At 42.8% G+C, this 21088-nt stretch overlaps 1 protein-coding gene across 5 annotated transcripts; it reads right to left on the bottom strand.

Moving 5' to 3' along the window:
- Positions 1-1124: 1124 nt before the first annotated feature.
- Positions 1125-14926, bottom strand: LOC308556876 (olfactory receptor 7A17-like). 5 transcript variants are annotated; one of them, XM_081136603.1, is made up of 3 exons: positions 8084-8333; positions 7041-7239; positions 1125-2929 (listed from the first exon to the last, which is right to left on the bottom strand). In XM_081136603.1, the coding sequence occupies exon 3, from the start codon at positions 2914-2916 to the stop codon at positions 1963-1965; it is 954 nt and encodes a 317-aa protein (XP_080992729.1). In that variant the 5' UTR covers positions 2917-2929; positions 7041-7239; positions 8084-8333; the 3' UTR covers positions 1125-1962. The 5 variants fall into 5 exon arrangements, with proteins under 5 accessions (XP_080992729.1, XP_080992728.1, XP_080992727.1 ...); XM_081136602.1 differs by lacking the exon at positions 7041-7239 and adding an exon at positions 5778-6146; XM_081136605.1 differs by lacking the exons at positions 7041-7239; positions 8084-8333 and adding exons at positions 12394-12478; positions 14856-14926 and having other exon boundaries at positions 1131-2844.
- Between the last annotated feature and the right edge of the window lie 6162 nt (positions 14927-21088).

Here is a 21088-nt window from a genome sequence, read left to right as displayed (position 1 = left end):
GACTGAATTGAAATTTACACAAGTGGTGGACTATAGAGATGGCCTAATTCTTGACTCCATGTCTTTGGCAATGTTACTGTGAACTCCTCCCATGCAGAGGTGGAGTCTATTTCTCCATCTTTGAATGTGGGCTGAAGTTAGGATTTTACTGGTTTTGGCCAATAGGAGATGGTGGAAGTGACAGTGTGCTTGAGCAGGCCTCGGTGCATTTCTGCTGCTCTCACTCGGAAACCTGTTTCGGCCATGTGATCAAACCCAGGTGGGCCTCCCAGAGAAGGAAAGGATATGTGGACAGAGCTCATTTATTCCAGCCAAGCGCTCCCTACATCAGTCACAATACCTGAGCCCCTAATACATGAGAAAGCCCGGCCAAGGTCAGCAGAGACATACCAGCTGACCCACAGCTGAGTCCAGACTTGTGAGGAGACCAGCGGTGATCAGAGCTCCTCCCCACTATACAGACCCATTAGAAAATAAAGGAATTCTACTAAACCTTTTGCTTTTAGGATGGCTTGTTCTGTAGCTATAGTGGATTGTTAGTATAATCAAAGTGAACAGAACTGAGGGAAAGTATAATAATCTGCTACTTCTTACTTTTGCCATTTGTACTGATATCTGAGGACAGCGTTCACAATCATTCTGTTATTCAAATGTATTTCAGAAAACTGTCTCAAAGTGAGCCCACTGAGGTTCCCTTCCTGGCAGTCGGGACAGTGTGGAAAGACGTACATGTTTGTGCAGGAAAATTTGTGATTCTTAGTCACATGACTGGACAGGATTTCAACTTCTGTTTGATTTGTCCTATGATCAAAGAGATTGACGATATTCCCACATATAAAGAAGGTATAAATTGTATGATATTGATGCTAATCATTCACTGTGCCTTTGGCGGATTTGAAAAAATTTAGAAGGTGGAGATATTTAAATTAGGGCACTAGAACCAGTCACATTTGTAAGGAGCACATTGAAAGTTTTCAAGCAGAAACAGGAAAATAGTGCAGGAAAAATTATAAAAGACTCCAGGTAATTCTTCACCCTGATGAATAAGAATTACACATGGACATCATATCCCATGTTATTTCTTTAATTTTTATTTTATTTTTATTGAATTTTTTTTTTTTTTTAGAGAGGGAAGGAGAGAGAGAGAGAGAGAGAGAGAGAGAGAGAAACATCGATGTGAGAGAGAAAGAACAATCGGCTTCCTCCTGTTTGCATCCCAACAGCGATGGAACCGGTAACCTAGGTACATGCCCTAAGCAGGAATTGAACCCACAATCTTTATGGTGCACAGGATGATGCTCCCAGCAACTGAGCTGCTAGGCCAGGGCAATCACCCACACTTTGATGAGTAGATGTGCACCAGGAAAAATATTTTTGTATAGTGATAAATGGTATGGCTATTTTTGCTTCATCATATGTAAGGTCATCTCTGACTCTAACCATATTAGATCAGTCTAATTGTTAAAATGTATATTTCCATGTACACTGTTCTTGGGAACATGTATTTGATAGTCAATTTTTGCCAGAGGCTATGGTAGGCATGTGGACACACAGCTGCATAACTGAATGAAGACTATAAAACCAGGAGACAACCTATAAAACATACTAGCATGCTGAAGTCTACATTATCAAGAAGAGAAGTAAAGGTGGTGCCCTAGAAAATGGTGAAGAACATATAAGTGAAAACTGTGGCCTCAGATTTTCCTCTACAATAAAATTATGTAAATGACCTTAGTACAGTTCTGTCCACAGGGGTAGTATGATTTATGACAATTCTTTCAGGAAAACAATAGAAAAATTACTTGGAGTGATATATGTCATAAGAGAATAAATTATGCTAAAGTAATTCGTTTAACACATGAGATAAATGAGAATTTCCAATTACGTATGGTGCAAAGATTGGATTAATTTGTTTCAGAACATATGGCTGAGGCTTCGAAACCTGCATTCATGGGCAAATACTCAGATTAGTACAGCTGGTCCTTGAAAAGCTTCCCTGCCAAGGAATCTGTCCAGGGCCCTCTTTATGTCTTTGTTCCTGAGACTGTAGATGAAGGGGTTCAGCATGGGTGTGACCACCGTGTACATCACTGAGGCTGTTGCACTTGAGTGTGAGCTGTGGGGAGCAGCAGAGCTGAGGTAAACTCCTAGGCTTGTACCATAAAATAAGGAGACAACCGAGAGGTGAGACACACAGGTAGAAAATGCTTTATACTTCCCCTCAGCTGATGGGATTCTACGTATGGAGGAAATTATCTTAGAGTAAGAGTAAAGGATCCCAGCAAAGGGACCACCACCCAGCAGCCCAGCTGAAAAATACATTATTATGTTGTTAAGAAAGGTGTCAGAACAGGCAAGTTGGACCACCTGATTGAGTTCACAGAAGAAGTGGGAGATTTCCAAGTCTGAGCAGAAGAGCAGACCCAACACCATCAAGCTTTCTAACAAGGAATTCAGGAAACTCATGATCCAGGACACTAGAACCAGCAGTCCACAGAGCCGGGGGTTCATGATGACCACGTAGCGCAGGGGGTGGCAGATGGCCACATACCTGTCATAGGCCATCACGGTCAGGAGGAAGTCATCCAACACCGCAAAGAGTATGAAAAAATACATCTGTGTGATGCAGCCTTCGTAGGTGATTGCTCTGCTCTGCGTCTGGATGTTCACCAGCATCTTCGGGACGGTGGTGGAGGTGAAGCAGATGTCCACCAAGGACAGGTTGGACAGGAAGAAGTACATGGGCGTGTGGAGGCGGGAGTCTGAGCCGACGGCCAGCACGAGGAGCAGGTTTCCCAGCACGGCCACCAGGTACATGGAGAGGAACAGCCCGAAGACGAGGGGCTGCAGTTCCAGGGCCTGTGAAAGTCCCAGGAGAAGAAATTCTGAAATTTGTGAACCGTTGCCTCGTTCCATGTGTTGCAGTTAACTACCAAGAAAAAAAAAAGAAAAAAGGAGTAACTAATTTTCATATTAGCAAGCATTGGTAACTGAGAATAAGTGGCACATTTCTATTTTTGATTTAGAAAAATAATTTCCATATTTGGTGTATGATCTGGTTCCCATTAGGCATCTCTATTGCCATTTCTCAGTAGAAGTTCCTTCTCTACCATCAACCTGTTCTCCAGGTAGGATGTATATTGCTGTATTACTGAGGATGTCTTTCAGGCATGTGAGGAATATATATTGATTCTAGACCATGTTCCAGGCACTGTTCGGAGTCTGGGTGCTTATAAACAAAGTCTACAAACTAATGATGGAGATGGAATATAATCAAATTAAAATAATAATATAACATATTCTATAGTGCAGATGCTATAAGGAAAAGTAAATCACATTAAATGGAGAGAGTGGACAGAGGGTGTTTTTTTTAATAGAGTTTAATGAAGACTTGCCAGCAGGTGATAGTTAAACAGACATCTCAGAGAAGACTAACTGGGAGAGTGAGGGGGAAGCGTTTGCCAGGCAGAAGGAATAGCCAGTGCAAAGGCCCTGAGGAAGATGGTTGTTTTAGAAATTCAAGGCTCCAAATGAGCCAGCGTGTAAGGGGAATGAGCAAGGCAGAGCAGGATGAGAGATGGGGTCAGAGACTATTAGGAGACGAGATGGCCTGGTTGTGGCTGATGAAACTTCAAGTCAGAGAGAGAGCCTTGTGCACACTATGGAAATCTTGCACTTTATTAATCTGCTGTGAAAGCATCGTGAATTGAAAAGAATCTCCTCCTTACTACCTCCTCTTGATATTAAAAGTCACTTTGGACTATATGAGACAGGCACCCGTGCTCTGAGGACTGCTCTCAGTTCACTAGGCACACTCACAACACAGCCCACCGTGGCCTCCTCATCGGTGTTATTTCCATGCCTTTTCCACTTGCTTCCACACTATTTAGGCTATGAGGAGACACAAGTCAAGTTCTTCAGTTCAACTGTCTTTTCTGAAAAGAATTAGGATTAGGACTTAGATATTTCTATTGTAAGCCTCCCATGGACAAATATACTTGGGGTTCCATATTTCTATGCCCATTTTCTGCCCTGTATTTAAAGAAACATAAGCAATAGGTTAAATAAACACAGAGGGAGAGACAGCAATAAAGTGGACCTGAGGAAGAAAAGAGATCTAATAAGCTCAGGGGGTCCCTGAGAGACAATGAGGAAGAAAAATCTTCTTTGGATTTTGGCAGCTTTTCACCCCTGACTACACCTCCTTGAAGGCAGGCAAAAGTAATAAAGGAGAAAGAATAAATTTGTCCAAAAGACAGAGAAACAGCTTAAAGATTGACTACCCCAAGCTAAACTGACCAAAAAAAGAAACCAATAATTCACAAAAAGAAACATAGAAAAACAACACAGGTTGAAACATATTTTTAACATGAAGCAGTAGAAGGCTGGTTTTTCCTGTGCTCTTCTATATTTATTTGACCAGTTGAATGGCAGATGAGACAAGCCCCTTTCTCACTTTTTTTACATGGCATCTTTGTTTTTCTTGGACCTTGGGTTTTGATCTAATTTTTGACAAATCAATGGACACAGTCTAATTCTGGTTCTGGTCTTCATGCAACATGCAGAGGCCTCCCCAGGACATGAGCAATAAATCCCACACTGGCCATGTCAATTCATCCTTTTATGAGCGTCACCTTCTTCATATGATTTGAGCCTGAGCACACTCATGCAAACATTTATTTCACTTTCGTCTGACTTCACCATCACAAGGCCAGGTCCAGACAAGCAGGGCTCCACCTGTTGTGTTCACCTTTGTCTTTTCACAGGTGTATGTGAATATATGTGCCCTTATATAGGAGCCCATTTAAATAAATGTAAAGTTATGAAATAAAAGGAATGAGGGAGAATGAAACCTGGTTTAACAGAGTGATTTCAAAGCAACCGAAATCAATTAAAGAAAATCGAGTGGAAAAAATTACTTTTTCCATCAAAAAGGAATGGAAACAAGATGAAAAATAGCAATAATTTAGTCTTACCAGCATGGATTAGTATTCAAATGGGCAAAGGCATAGACATAGAAGATAATCTATAATGTTCCTAGAAATTGTGGGAAATAGTAGATACTCTGTTATTATTTGCTGAGTTAATCAGGAATTAGGTCTCGGTATATAAGTACATTTAACAATGGTAAGGTTCCATTTCAATATATTTGGAAGGATTGAATTGTTGAATAAAAGCTGGAAAAATAAATATCAACCTGGGAGAAAATGAAGTCATGTCACTAAAAATCACAGGGATTGCCTACTCACTCTAAGAGCAAGCAATACTTTTTAGATCAATACATAGAATACTGCATGTTAATATTTATGGGTGGACCACACCATCGTAATTAAGTCAAGAGACTCAGAAGTAATAAGACAGACATATTTAACTAATAAAATGTAAAACTTTTTAATGGCAAAAACATCACCCTAAGTCAATTGGGAAGTATTATTTTTTATTTAGTTTTACTTTTATTTTAAAATTTTTATTGACTTTATGGGCATGGCGTTGGTTAACAAAACTATATAAGTTTCAGGTGTACAAATCTATAATACACCATCTGTATATCGTATTGTGTGTTCAGCACCCAAAGTCAAGTCTTCCATCGCCATTTATGCCCCTTTACCGTCTTCTACCTCCCCCACCATAATAATTAAAAAAAAAATAATAATGCTGATAATGGAAGAACAATAAGCATGTAATAATAATATTCAAATTAAAAAGACTATCAGATATATGACTGTTTCATCAAACTCAGGAAAAGTTCAGAAAACAGCAAAGAACTTTTTTCACACCTGTCGGGCTGGGGAAAACCTTGAAAGGTGTCACATTGACGGGTTGGAACTTTCAAACAGTTAGCACAGGTGTTGTTTTTTCTCTTTTCTGGCAGAACTATAAAGTGTTACAACACCGGGAAAGCAATCTGAAGGCAGCTGTAAATATCACGAGTACATGCAGTCTCACGCATGGCTTCTCAGTCTCTGCACGGCTGACATTCTGGACCAGGGCACTGAGCGGGGTGCGGGTGCGGGGTGCGGGGTGCGGGGTGTCTCTCCGGGGCCCCGCAGGCTGTTTAGAGCACCCTTGGTCTGCCTCCCCGACCCATTGCACAGCCAAAACTGTCTCCGCACATTGCTGCGTCCCCTGGGGGAACAATACTGCCTCTGGTGGAGAAGCAGAGTTTTAATTAACAACCTTGAAATATTTTTGTATAATTGTTATGATAGCAACGCACGGGGAAGTATATAGAAAACTTCCAGAGTGTTACGCACGCGTGGAAGGAACCAATCAGCATCCCGCGGGTACCGGGGGCGGAGCCGGGCCTCGCGGGGCAGCAGGGCGGAGCGGACGCGGGAACGAAAGACCGTTGGACGCGTGAAGAGAATCCCTCGCGGGCGCAGGGTGCTGCTTGTGCATTTGTGTAAAAGCGTATGAGTGCGCGTGTGCGTGACATAGGAAGAGGGGTTTTTAAAAACTAACATCTTATTGAGTAAAGATGATCAGCAGGAATGAAACATGGTTAAGTACAGTGGCTGCAAAACAATTGTATGAAACAAAATTAAGTGAGAATCAAATAAGTCTATATAAAGACAGAAAATAATGAGAACTTAGCGATGTCAACACGGGCCACGAATTCCAGATTAAATTTCCAAAACCTTGCAAATAAAAGAACTTTATAGAATGGCTTTTAAAACCAGGGAGAAAACAGTGTCTAAGTTATGATTTCTTCTTATAAAAGGATACAGGGATTCGAATATGCTTATGGAAGGTAAGGTAACCCTTGGTCCCATACACGGGGGAGCGCCTTGCGGAGGGCGGGGGAAGACCACGCGCCGGGGAAACCGAGCTCCTGGCAAAGGCGGGAAGGAGCCGCGCGGGGCAGGAGATGCGGGCGGGCTGCGGGCGCGTGTGCGGGGCGGCTGGCGAGGGCTAAGCCCACGGAAGAACATTCACGCGCATGTTTGTTTATAGCAAGGGTTCATAGGTGAAAAAACTAATAACAGCTGAATATTTTTCCAGTACAAAAATAAAAATTAAAAAGCAATGCAGAGCCGCACCTGCGTGGCTCAGTGGTTGAGCGTCAACCTAGGATCCAGGAGCTTGTGGTTGGCTTCCCGGTCAGGGCACTTGCCAGGGTTGCGGGTTTGATCCCCAGTTGGCGGTGTGCAGGAGGCAGCCGATCAATGACTCTCTCATCACTGATGTTTCTATCCCTCTCTCTTCCTCTCTTGGAAATCAATAAAAACATATTTTTTTCTAAAAGAAGGCAATGGAGAGAATACAATATGACTGAGTGATAGATTTGACTCGACACTATTAATAAACTCCCACAATTCCCCCCATACACATACATAAAATTAATCAATAACAACAAAGTTGGTGTAAAAAGCTCCAATTCTTTGTTTAGAAGAATGCTATAAAAAAGCGGAAGAAAAGCACTCTGAACTCGCTATACAAATGTCAGGACTTGTACAGACAATTTACATGAGAGAAAACAAAAGAATAACTAACTTACAAATATATTCGGGTCACGGGTAATGAAGTAATTGCAAAGCTCAGCCACTTACCACACCTCTTTTCACTTATCAGGGAAATTCCTTTTCATGTGAATGAATACAGAGTGAAAGAAAACCCTGTGAAATGCATGTCTCATGAACTACTGCTGCAAGGTGATGTTGGCAAGAAGTAAACTGGATCTGTACTTTCTCATCAATATGGACCTGTGGTTGAATAGGCCCCGTGATAAAAGTAAAGAAGAACTGCCCTCACTTTCCTGGGCAGCCCTCCCTACCTACTACTCTATTGTCCTACTCCCTTTATTGCAAAACTCACTGTATATGTTCTGCTTTTACCTGAAAGACTTTATGCCTCCCATTGCCACCTCTAATTGGGCTTCCATCAGTTAATTGTCAACAGTTACCCATGTGTTGCTTAGTTCAGGGTTCACTTCTCCTATTAGCATCATAAATTAATCATTAATTCGTTAATCAGACAAGCAAACAACCAGAGGCTGACGGCTGTCAAGAGACCTCAGGTAAATGACTTGGCTTTGATGCTCTCTGGCCCTTTCCTGCAGTACCCGCTGGGCCGTTGGACTCACCTCATTGGGAACTGTGAGGGGAAGGCCTCGGTGTGAAATTCCAGCCTCCTGGAAGGTTGATGATGGAGACTGAAGCTCTCTTCCCAGACAAGACAGCAGGGAGGAGGCAAGCATTGGTCTCCTAGACAAACTTTGGAGTCCAAAAGCAACAACCGAGTCCCATCCAGTCCAAGATTGTTCACGCTGAGAGACTGGAGATGAGGCGATGTTTACAGCTCCCTGGGCCTGCTCATTAGGTACATTCTGTCTTGTTATTCCAACCTCTGATCACATGATTTCCCTGTGGGTCAGACACAATGGAAAGTTTTCCTGGAGACTCTGTGTTCCCAAAAGACCAGGTTAGAAGTCAAGGGAATCCAGCGTCTATTGGCTTTCAGTGGACTAACCTCCCAGCACCTTATCCCAACTCTGATTGAAAATATTTCAAGTCTGCATTAGAAAACTGGAATCTCCAAATATTGACACGTGGTAGGGACACAGGCCCTGACATCTACATAAAATTGCTATTTTTTTTTTCAACAAGGGGGAGAACTAAGTTCCTTTGATATAAACTTATATCACTGGGCTTCATGACAAATTAGCCAAAACAATTTGGTATTTCAACCTTATACAACAAGTTAAGGGCTGTCATTTATTCCCTCACTCTGAAATATTTGTTAATTATAAGAATTATATGTAGATTTTTTTGCACTATTATCTAAGCCCGGAATAGGAAAGTAAATAGGTTTCTTCTGTAGACTCCAGAAGAAACCTAGCCCTGCAAACATTTGGATTTTAGCCCACTGAGACCCATTTACTGTTTCTGACCTCAGGAATTGTAACAGCACAAATGTGTTTGTTTTAAATCACTCAGGTAGTAATTTTACATTAGCATTAAAAAAAGAATATGGACATTTGTTCAAATACAGAAATTTTCTTCAGGAACATGAGATTAAGTGTCTCAACCCATTCAGTTAGCCTCCCCTATTAAAGGCATTTTGAGCTGTAATCCTCCCTTAAGTAGAAGAAATTTGTAATCAGTTTGGAGATACTCAGCCTCTTTAGCTGGTAGAGAATTTCTTATTGCATAAATGCAAATGTGCTTCAGATTTTGGTGCCCTTGAGGCATTAACATAGGAAAAGTAATGTATCATTTAAGTTCCTGTCTACCATTTACTTCACATCTTCATGTCCAAATTTCTGCTTCTTTTCATTTTCTGTTCATTCAAACACCCATTCTTTTCATTTCTATCCTCTTCAACTTTCTCTTAAGTTCCCTTTCAACAAAAACTATGAGATTATAAATGAGTCTGTGTTTGTGTACATATGTGTGTGTATTTGAACTTAAAATGTATATGAATGAACACACATACATTTACATACAACTTTACCTTTGAACACTTTATTTGCTCTCAGCAGAATATAGCCACATATCTCATTTATTCCTTGAAACATTCCTCTGAAGTGATGTTTACTTTCCCACATGACCTTCAGAAATAAGGAAATTGAAGCTCATGTATATTAAACCTTCAACAATTACATTAAAAAGCCATTAAAGTTTATTGTGCACCTTCCTGACTTATACACAAATGGAAACATAAAGTATGGACTGTAATTTTTGTGTGGCTTTTATACATGAAATTGTGCATTTTCGTGATCAGTTTATATTATGTAATTATACTTCAATGAATTACTTAGAAGGACAAAAGCCTAAGATCTAGAGCTCAGGTGGCTGATTCACTCTGAGAAATGGTAGGAGGAATCTCTTCTAACTGGGAAGAAAGCAAAGTGTCATGGATATAGGAACAGTAGAAGTAAAATAAAGCAATTCACATTCGGTATTCTTTCTTTTCTTTAAAATAGAAGATAAAAGTAGATATAGAAATAGGGTAATCTGGTCATATATTGCTTCAAGGGAGAAGAGCACCATGACCACACACAACATCATGAATGAGCCTTAGAAACAAACAAAGAGACTCACAGCTGACTATAGACTCATAGGGGACAGGCAGAGCTCAGAACACCTCCCAGCCATACAATCTCACTTGGTGAGAATGACATTACATTAAATAATTTGCTTGTAGGTTGGCTTGTCATGCGGCAATACTTACTGATACAATTATCAAAGTGAACAGGAGTGAGGGCAGTAATGATATGCTGCTGATTGTTGTTGGCATTTGTTGTAATTTCTGAAGACGGCATTCATGGTTACTGAGTTATTTTCGTTTACTTCAGACAACTGTGTTTAAAAACTCTTATTGGGGTTCATTTCCTTGTAACCAGGAGAGGTGGAAAGAACACATATGTTTGTGTGGGAAATCTGGCAACCCTGATTTACAGGACTAAACAAGAATGCAAGTTCTATCCTGAGTCATTCTTTGACCATTAAAGATGAATAGAATCCTGAGCATGAGAGAGACATATATTGGAAGAAAGTGATAATGATCATTCACCATCCCTTCCAGGCTTATGGAAAATTTAGAAATGGGATCTATATTCTTTATAGTAATGAAAAGAGTCCTATCAGAGGCAGCACTGAAAGTTCTCAAGCAGAAACATAAAGATAATTCAATACAACATGGAAAAATACCAACCAAACTTCAATCATATGAATAAACCACTTTATGAATATGCATCGTTCCTCCATACTCCAATGAGTAGATGTACATCATGAAGAAGAACTATTTTACACAGTAATACAATGTGTGATTTTAAAATTTACTTCATTGTATTGAAATTCATCTGTGATATTAAGGTGGTATTAGGTCAACCTATTTATTGAAACGTGTCTTTCAATGAAGAGTCCTCTTGGAGACAAATGTTCGATAATCATTTTGCAAGTGGCTAAGGTAGGGATTGTGAACACTGAGCTGAGAGAGAACAGGATCTTAAAGAGGAGAAGAAACACCAGTCACTAGGTATTAAACACACCGGCATGTTAGAGTCCACATTATCAGGAAGAGCAGTTAAGATGGTGATATACAAAAGAATGTCAGACATAACAGTTAAAAACAGAGGTCTCTGATTTTCCTCTCATAAAATTGTGTAAATTGCCTTGGTCATTAAGGGTAGTTTTTTCCACAGGAGTAGTATAATTCAGGATGATTCTTTTTGTAAAAACCAATTATTTGGTGATATATATGTCATTTTAGCAAAATTATTCTAAAAATATCCATGTTTTCTTATTAGGTAAATGGGATTTTCCAAATTGTTCCAATCCATGATGGAAATAAATTTAAGAAAGTAGAAAAACAACCAGGAGAAAAGCTGATGGATATCACACAGAGAAGAAAGCTTAATTGAGTTACGTAAATTGAATAGAGAAGATGAGGTCAAAGAAATGGAAATTCCAGGAAATAAATGGAAAGAGCAAGTTCTACTTCCATAGTCTGAAGACAATCAGAATATCCAATTCAGAGCCTTTGACCTGGGCAGTCATGGGCAGGCCTTCATCCTTAGGACAATGGCCTGCTTGTAGTTTCCTTCACAAAGAATGTTTTCAGGGCCTGTTTGATGTCTTTGTTCCTGAGACTGTAGATGAAGGGGTTCAGCATGGGTGTGACCACGGTGTACAACACAGAGGCCATTGCACTGGCGTGTAAGCTGTGAGTAGCAGCAGAGCTGAGGTACACGCCCAGCATCGTACAATAAAATAAGGAGACAACCGAGAGGTGAGAGGCACAAGCAGAAAATGCTTTATACTTCCCCTGAGCTGATGACATTCCATGTATGCAGGACACTATCTTAGAGTAAGAGTAAAGGATCCCAGCGAATGACCCACCACCAAGCAGGAGAGCTGAAAAATACATCACCATGTTATTTAAAAAGGTGTCTGAACAGGCAAGTTTGATCATCTGATTGAGTTCACAGAAAAAGTGAGGGATTTCCAAGTCCATGCAGAAGGACAGTCTTAACACCATTAAGCTTTGTAGCATGGAATTCAGGAAACTCATGATCCAGGACGCCAGAACCAGCAGTCCACGGAGCCAAGGGTCCATGATGACCATGTAGTGCAGGGGGTGGCAGATGGCCACATACCTGTCATAGGCCATCACGGTCAGGAGGAAAATATCCACCCCTCCAAAGAGTAGGAAAAAATACATCTGGGTGATGCAGCCTTCATAGGTGATGGCTTTGCTCTGCGTCTGGATGTTGAGCAGCATCTTCGGGACGGTGGTGGAGGTGAAGCAGATGTCCACCAAGGACAGGTTGGACAGGAAGAAGTACATGGGCGTGTGGAGGCGGGAGTCTGAGCCGACGGCCAGCACGAGGAGCAGGTTTCCCAGCACGGCCACCAGGTACATGGAGAGGAACAGCCCGAAGACGAGGGGCTGCAGTTCTGGGTCCTCTGAGAATCCCAGGAGAAGAAACTCTGAAATCTGTGTAAGATTCACTGGTTCCATGTGGAGGAGGCGACTACCAGGAAAGAGGAAAATGACATGACTGATTTTCCCACAAACTTGCATTACTCACATATGGGAAATGCTGCAATTCATATACTGCCCTGGAAATTATTTGGTCCGAGTCAGCCAAGGCAACTGCAGGTGGGACTTGAAATTCAATAAACCTAGGAGTTTTTTTCATAGCTTTTTTTTTTTTAATATGTCTTTATTGATTTCAGAGAAAGGAAAGGAGGGGGAGAGAGAGAGCTAGAAACATCAATGATGAGAGAGTCATTGATCAGCTGCCTCCTGTTCGCCCCCCAACTGATCGGGCAGATACCCAGGCATGTGCCCTGACTGAGAATCAAACCCCGATCGCCTGGATCCTAGGTCGACGCTCAACCGCTGAGCCAAGCCCGGCCAGGCATAGCTAACTTTTAAATTGATAATTTTGTATGGCCTGCAAATGATGTTATAAATATCCCAAAGGCCCTAGGCAGAAACGGTTCCCCATCCCTGACATAAAGTATATGTCAACTTCAGGACAAGTGGACATGTTGTCTTTTCTATCTTGTTCTGCTCGTGCTGGTGGTTTAGACTTCATGCCCCAGGACCTGATCCTTGTCTGGCTGGCATTTGGGTCAACACCCACTTACCCCCCCTTTTTTTAAAGAAAACCGTGTGGTCCTGAAAATTTTTTGTTTAACATGAGGAGGAAGGCAGACACAAGGCTATGCGTGAAAGTGTGTGCCCCGCAGAGAGACTGGCCGTGCAAAGGCCCTGAGGAAGGTGCTTGTTGTAAATATTTAACTCAAAAGAAGTGAAGCCAGTGTGCAGGGTGAGTGAGCGTGAGGGACAGTGATGAGAAGTGGTGTGGGACAAGTTGAGCAGTGAGGTGGCCTCTCTGCTGCTGCTGAAACCTCAGGCACAGGGACTTCCTCGTCCACACTGCCTCTCATACGTTATTAATATTGTTGCAAAGGTGTCCCGGGAATGGGAGAGATCCCCTCCTTAGAGCCTCCCCTCCACTGAGTGCTGGCCTCATACCCTAAGAGCCACCTTGGAACATGAGTGCAGCTATCCCTGCTCTGAGGACTGCTCACATCCAACACACACGCGCGCGCACACACACACACACACACACACACACACACAGACACCCCCCCCACTCCCTGGCCTCCTAGGTAGTGCTCCCATGTCCGTCTCACCCCAGCCACATGGATTTTGCTGGGAATCGATAGGACCCAAGCTGGCCAGGCCAGTGATCTTTTGCCTGTCAAATGTAGAAATGTTTCCTGAAATTCCAATTCTTAAGCCTTCCGTAGACAAATAGACTTGGGGTTCCATGCTGGGATGCCCATTTTCTGCCCTGTGCTTAATCAAACACACAAAGTAACCTGTTTAACCAAAGGAGAAGGTGCAGAGATGGGGGCGGAAGAATGAAGCGGATGAGGAGGAGGGGAGATGTCAGAAGCTCAGGGGTCCCCGAGAGACTGCGAGGAAGAAAACTCCTGCTTCTGGCAGCATTTAAAGCCTTAACACATTCCGCTGACGCCAGCAAAATAGAGAGAACAAATATCAGCTTGTCCGGGAGGCCAAGGAGCCTCGCGCATGGTCCGCCTGACAGCTGAGCCGGGCTGACCGGCTCTCACGCGGACAGGAGCCGACGCTGCGCTTGCACCGAGCCCGGGAGACGAGCCTGCTGTCCCCTGGCGCGGCCGTTTGACCGGCTAGCTTTGTGGGGCCCATAGGGGACAGGCCAGCCCCTTTCTCCCATTGCTTTTGCACCCTTCAGCTCGGGAAAAAACCAGAAGTGCAGCCACATTGATTTGGGTTGGAACCTTTAAACTGGCAGCAATTTTCTGGCAGAAAAGTGTTGCAGTTTTGGAAAACAACCTGGCATCAGCTCTAAGTATCACAAATAATGATATTATTTAACTCAGAGTGTCTCAGGCTCAGCACTGTTCACATTCAGGCCAGATTGTTCTGTGGTGAGGTCGGTCCTGTGCATTGAAGGTGGTTTAGAGCATCCCTGCCTCCACCCACTCCTCTCCAGTATGACAGAGAAAATCTTTCTGGACATAGCTCAGTGCCGCATGGGGGATAACATCACCCCGATCAGACCACAGTTTACATTTAAAAGTTTAAACATATTTTAATAGCATTGATATGATAGCAATTTAATGATATAGAGATGAAAGATCATCAAAAGTGTGAGCGGCAGTCACATTATGTATGAAGCCTCATGTAGTCACTGAAATAAATGCACTACCCAGTCAAGCAAGCACACAACAGCCTCTTGCCTCTGGACAGCTAAGCTGAATTAGCTCTCAGGCGACAACAGGTAAATGTTCTTGGCTTCCGTTCTCTGTGACCCTCTCATGCAAGGTCAGCTGTGTTTGGGGGCTCACCTGGGAAGATCCCTGAGAGGAAGGTCACTGTGGGGATGTCTGAGCCCCTCCCTGATGCTTAGTGATAGACACCAAAGCTCTGCTCCCAGGGAAGACAGCAGGAAGGTGGGAAGCACCCTTCTCCAGCCCGAATCAGGGCTCCAAACAAACAAAGGGCAATACAAACAAACATAACCGTGCTCCTCCCAGCCTACATTTACACTCGCTGAGGGACTGGAGACGAGGAGATATTTATAAATCCCTGTTCCTGCTCCTCAGGCACATTTCCCTCTTGTTACTCCAAACTCTAGACACACGAGTCCCCAGTGGAAAAATGTTCTGGACAGAAAGAAAATTATTCCGGATTTTCTGTTACCTGTAGACCTGATAAAAGTTTATGAATTCAGTGTTTTGTTTTGTGTTTTTTTGGTTGTTTCTTTTTTAACTCCTGCTCCATGAACTCTCCTCTCTTCCAGGTCTCTAAATCTCCTAGAACCTCTCCTCAACTCTGAGTTCCGTTTTCTCCAAGTCTAAGACAGGAACCCGCCTGCATTAGGCCTCTACTGCCTTCAGCACTGACTTCGGGTGGAGACATAGTCCTGATATCCCTGGAAAATTTCTGTTTTCATTTTCAGCAAGTTGATCCTTTTGACAAGAAACCTTGGCCACCACATGCATTGTCTTCCTGACACTTGTGCCATAACAATTAGGAATTTCGTACTTCCGTCCCAAGTTAAGAACTGTCATTTAGGCCCTCATTATAAAAATGATTGTTAATTCTGAAAGATATACTTAGATCACTTTATTCACTATAAACGGAGCTTAGCACCCTTAAAGGATTGTCTGATTTAATTTTTATAAACAACTTATTAATGTGAAAGCACATTTATGAACTCTGTTCTCCATTGCAGAAACGGGACCTGTAAATGAAGTCCCATTGCATAGTGATCGGCCCAAAGTTAATATCTGAGTTTGTGATGGGCCTTGATTTTAATTGTGTCAGATGCTTCTAGGGCAGTGGTTGTCAACCAGAAATAATTCCCCCCTGGGGATGTGTGGCAGTGTCTGAAGGGATGCCACTAATACCTAAAATCCACAGGAAAGCACCCACCACCTGGAATTAGTATCCTGTCCCCAATGTCAACACTGACAAGGTGAGAACACCTGCTCTAGACCAGCACTTGTCCACTTCCTTATGAATAAAAATCCCCAAAGTCTGTGGTTCAAATGCAAATTCTGATTGATCATGTCTCCAGTGGGCCCCGAGACTGTATCTCTGACAAGCCCCCAGGTGGTGGTGCTGCAGGTCCTCCTGGTCTGTGGACCACAGTGTGAGTACCTAGGCTGTGGCTCTGTGTCAGAGTCACGTGTAAGTGGTTCTAGGTCTTCTGAACCAAAAATCATCTTTGCACATAATTTTGAAGGAATAGTGTACTCACTTATTCCAGAGGTTGTGCTGAATTCTGTGTTTGTTTCTTATAATCAGGGCCCTTCAGTGACACAAAATAATGCACTTCTGAAAAGGGCTTTGCAGCAGGCAGAATGTGGGCCTCCAGAGATGTCCAGGTCCTTATCCCCAGCACCTTCGAGTATGATGCGTTTTATATCAAGAGAGGGTTAGGGCAGCAGAGGGACAGGCTTGCTAATCGGCTGACCTTAGGGTAGAAGACGAGCCAGGCCCACCCCGGTGGGACTAAGGTAACCACCACGGTTCTGTAAGTGGTGAAGAGACAAAAGCGTTGGCCTCAGGGAGATTTTGAAACTGCTGCCCCATGGGCTGTGAGACGGAGGAAGGAAGATGAGCTGAGGAATGCAGCTGGCCAGCAGCTCTACAGGCATTAGAGAGGATCAGACTCTCCTGAGACTTGGGAAGGAGTGCAGCCCTGCAGGCATCTTGAGATTAGCCAGGGAGACCCCTCTTGAGCTTCTGACATCCGGGCTGTAAGAGCATATATTTGCTTGCGTTAAGCGACTAGTGTGCAGCTATCGGATTCGAATAAAGACATTTATTCAGTAAAATTTGTCTGAGGGACCTGAGTTTAAGTGTATTCCTTCATTAGCTTCCGTTGGGTAAGGGCATTTTATGTTAAAAACACACGTGAAGTAGAAAAGAACTTTTATTAATAAGCTGATGAACAGAATAGATTCAATGACATGGAAGCATAGACCAGACTGACGAATGTCAGAGGGATGGAGGAGGGCGGGTGGGTGGAGGGGGAGAGAGTAACCAAAGAATTTATATGCATATATGCACAACCCAAGGACACGGACAATGGTGGGGAAAGGGACTGGGGAGGGGAAAGGGCTGGGGAGGGGGATGGGACGGGGTGGAATGGGTCATTGCCGAGAAAAGGGACATCTGTAATATTTTAAACAAAAATAAAATAAAATAAAAAAGAACTTTTAAATAGATTTGGAGATATTCGCCCCATTAGCTACAGTGAAGTCCTCATTGCACAAATGTAAACTGAGTCCGCTGCTTCTGTGGTATTAAGATTTAAGGTACTATGGGTGACTTCTACTTCCCCATCTATATAATTTAGTGACATTGTTTCTCAGCACCCTATATCTTTGCCTAAAAGTCTGTCAGTCCTCAATTGTTCTTCCCCGACTGCACGACAGAATTTCTCATGAAAAGCAGGGAACGCAGTGCCACTGGGGGAAAAGGCTGAGTGTGGGACAGGAATTCCTACCAATTGTTCCAAGGGAGAAAGTAAACTGGTAACAAGTCCAAGAATATATGCAGCCTTGCTAGAAATAAACTAATTCCAAGGGAAACTATTTAGTTTTATTAACTAGTACTCCTTCCTGTGAATACCCAGCATGAGAGAAGATGCCGCCATGAATGCCTGACCACATGCTGCTGGGAAGCACCGTCCCCCGCAGTGGTCAGGATCTTTCCAATAAATTGAAACATGCTCAAACACACCCCACCCTTGAAATTTAATACAAACACTCTCAGTCCATGGCACTGTTCTTTGCAGCTGATACCCTATTTTCTTCTCTCTGAACAGCAAAACATCTCAGGTATGTTCTCATCTTACTACCACCATTTTATGCATCTCACTCATTCTACAGCGTCATCTAACTGGACTCCCTTCCCATCACTTAATTGTCAGCTAAGGTCCTTGTAGTGCAGATTCATCAAACAAACACATCTTTATTACTCTATTAAATAAATGAATTACAAATTGTTACTTAACCGAGAACGTAGACACCATGCCTCTTGTCTCTGGGCTAGACTGTTTGGGCTCCCAGGTGACTCAGGGAAAAGGTGGCAGGTTCCGTCCTCTCTGACCCTTTCCTGATGTACCTGCTGGGCTCCCAGACTCACCTGGGTGGGGTCTCCGAGAGGAAGGTCTCCGTGTGGAAGACTGAATTGCTCCCTGGATGGTTGATGGTGAAGGTTGAAGCTCTGTCCTCACACAAGACATCAGGAAGGAGTGAAGCAGCAGTTCCTGAGCCAGCTTAAGAATCAAACGCAACGACCATGTCCTGTCCCCCAGCACTGTGCAAGCTGAGGGACTGCGCAGGGGAGATAGTTACAGCTCTCTCTATACCTGCTCATCAGGCACATTTCCCTCAGGTTATTCCAACTCCTAAGCATGTGATTTCCCTCTGGGCCTCTGGAGTAAGCAGAAAGGAAATTTTTCCTAATGACTCTCTGACCCCCAAGAGACAAGGTTGGAAGTCGAGTGAACTCAGTGTTTATGACTCCTTGTCTTGCTCACATGCTTTCCAGAGGTCTAACCTTCTATGACCTTATCCCATCCCTGACCACATTTTCTTCAAAGTCTGATTTGGGGTGGGGCACAGACCTGGTATCTCTGGAAACTTGCCATTCTCTTCAACAAGGCAGAACCATGCTCCGCTGAGATGCAATCTTGGGCACCACACTGTTTGGCTTCCTTACACATTTGTCAAAATAATTAGGGGCTCTTGCTTATATCACAAGTTAAGAGCTTTCATTTAGTGCCTCATAAAATACTTACTAATTATAAGAGATACATTTTGATATTTTTATGCCACATGACCTGAGCCTAACATTTTAAAGGAATTGTCTGATTTAAGTTTTAGAAAAGTCCATTTTATGAGGTAGTATTATGAACTCTCTTCCCTATGGCAGAAATAGGGTTTGATGGAGTTTACCGATCTCCTCAGAGTTCAAACTAATAAAAGGTGGGGTATTCATTGGAATTCTATCAGGATGCATTTAGTTTTCACTGCGGGGCACTGGTTCTCAACCAGAGGTGACTTTGCCTCAGGGGCTATTTGGCAAGGTCTGAAGGATGATGCTGAACACTGACAATACCCAACACAAGTAATTATCCTGCCTCAACTGTCAACATGAAAAGGTGAGAACACCTGGCCTAGACCCACACTTCTTCAGCTTCACTGTGCATATGAGTCCCCCAGGTTCTAGTTCGAATGCAGAATCTGAATGATCAGGTCCTGGTGGGCTAGAGATTCTGAGAATCAATAGCAATCTCCTGTGTGATGTTGGTGCTGCTGGTCCTGGTCTGAGGACCGCTCTGAGTAGCGAGGCTGATGTTCTTTGTTAGTCAGGCACTGAGAGTTTCATAGCTTCTGAAAAAAAATTGTAGTTGCATGTAATTTTGAATAAATAGGGAATTCACTCATTCCAGGAGCTGTTGTAAGTTCATTGTTCACTTATTTCATGTAAAGATTCACAAGTGACATCATATAATATGCTTCTGAAAAATGCCTTTTGAATTCTTTTACATAAGTGTCCTTGATAAACCAAATAATATATTTCTGAAAAGATTTTCCCTTAGGCAGAGTGAGCACCTTGAAAAGATGCCAGCATCCTAGCCCCAGAAAATTGTAATCTGTCATTTTTCATAGCAAAGGAACGTTAAGGTAGTAGATGGAATGTGTTTGCTAATCAGCTGACTTGAAGATAAAATTGGCCGGGCATCAAAGCAAAATAAACAAATGGGTCTGCATCTAATGTGGCGAAATACACGTAACATAAAATTTGTCCTCTTAACCATTTTTTAGGTGGACTGCTCAGTGGCATTAAGTACATTCAGATGCAACCATCGCCAGCATTCATCTCCAGAACCTTCTCATCTTCACAAACTGAAACCCTGTCCCCATTAAACACTCACTCCCCAGCCCCCTCCCCCAGCCCCTGGCTCCCACCATCCCACTTCCTGTGTCTCTAACTTTGACTCCTCTTGGGGCCTCATAAAAGTGGAATCATACGCTATTTGTCCTTTTATGACTGCTTTATTTCACTCAGCATAATGTCCTCAAGGGTCATCCATGTGGTGGCATGTGTCAGAACTTGCTTCCTTTGATTAAAAATTTTAAGTGGTAAAAAACACATGAGAAAATTTACCATTGTGACCACTTTTAAATGTGTAATCAGTAGTGTCAGGTACATTCACATTATTGTGCAACCAACCTCCCGAATTCCGCATCATGCAAAACTGGAATCCCACACCCACTAAATACTAACTCCCCCTCACACCACGCAGCCACCATTCTATTTTTTGTTTCTATGAAATTCACTACTTTAGATATGTCATATCAGGATATCATGCAGTATTGTCTTTTTGTGACTGGCTTCTTTCACTCAGCATGGTGTCATTAACTCTGGCTTCTCTTTCAAATTCCTATTTCTCTGTTGTATGTGCATTTCAAAGGCCACCTCCCTCTATCAGGACCCCCACCGGCAATAAAGACAAGTATCAGGTTGGAAACCAGTATGAATATGTTAAGAGCAAGTCAATAAAAAGAAAAGCAATGTCTACACCAGCATGTTAAAACAGCAGTATGAGGAAAGCAACAGCTTTCCAGCTCTGTTAAGCAATGAGTTAAGACCCTGGAAGAAAAAGCTTTATTTCTCTTCAACCTAGAAATGGTAAGTGGGAGGCAAGCGGTCAAGGGGGGATGTTCATATTTGGAGGGGCCTGACCCTCTTATAGTAGAACTTCCATATCTGCTCATACACATATTTTCACTCTCACTCTCTTCTCTAAGGTCATTGAGCAGTTGTCGATGGATGTAGAAATAAAACCTGACTGAATTGAAATTTTCACAAGTGGTACATGCAGAGATGGCCCAATTCTTGACTCCATGTCTTTGGCAATGTTACTGTGAACTCCTCCCATGCAGAGGTGGAGTTTATTTCTCCATCTTTGAATGTGGGCAGAAGTTAGGATTTTACTGGTTTTGGCCAATATGAGATGGTGGAAGTGACAGTGTGCTTGAGCAGGCCTCGGTGC

Source organism: Miniopterus schreibersii (assembly GCF_964146895.1).
Source record: "Miniopterus schreibersii genome assembly, chromosome: 4".
NCBI lineage: Eukaryota > Metazoa > Chordata > Mammalia > Chiroptera > Miniopteridae > Miniopterus > Miniopterus schreibersii.
The sequence above is the reverse complement of the archived record's forward strand: the minus strand, read 5'-3'. Positions and strand labels throughout refer to the sequence as shown.

Excerpts from the sequence above, each read along its gene's own strand:
- LOC308556876 (XM_081136605.1), bottom strand. The coding sequence starts at position 12,465 with ATGGAACCAGTGAATCTTACACAGATTTCAGAGTTTCTTCTCCTGGGA. Across the intron at positions 2,845-12,393 it reads CAGAGGACCCAGAACTGCAG|CCCCTCGTCTTCGGGCTGTT; the intron begins CCCCTCGTCTTC and ends CTGGAACTGCAG.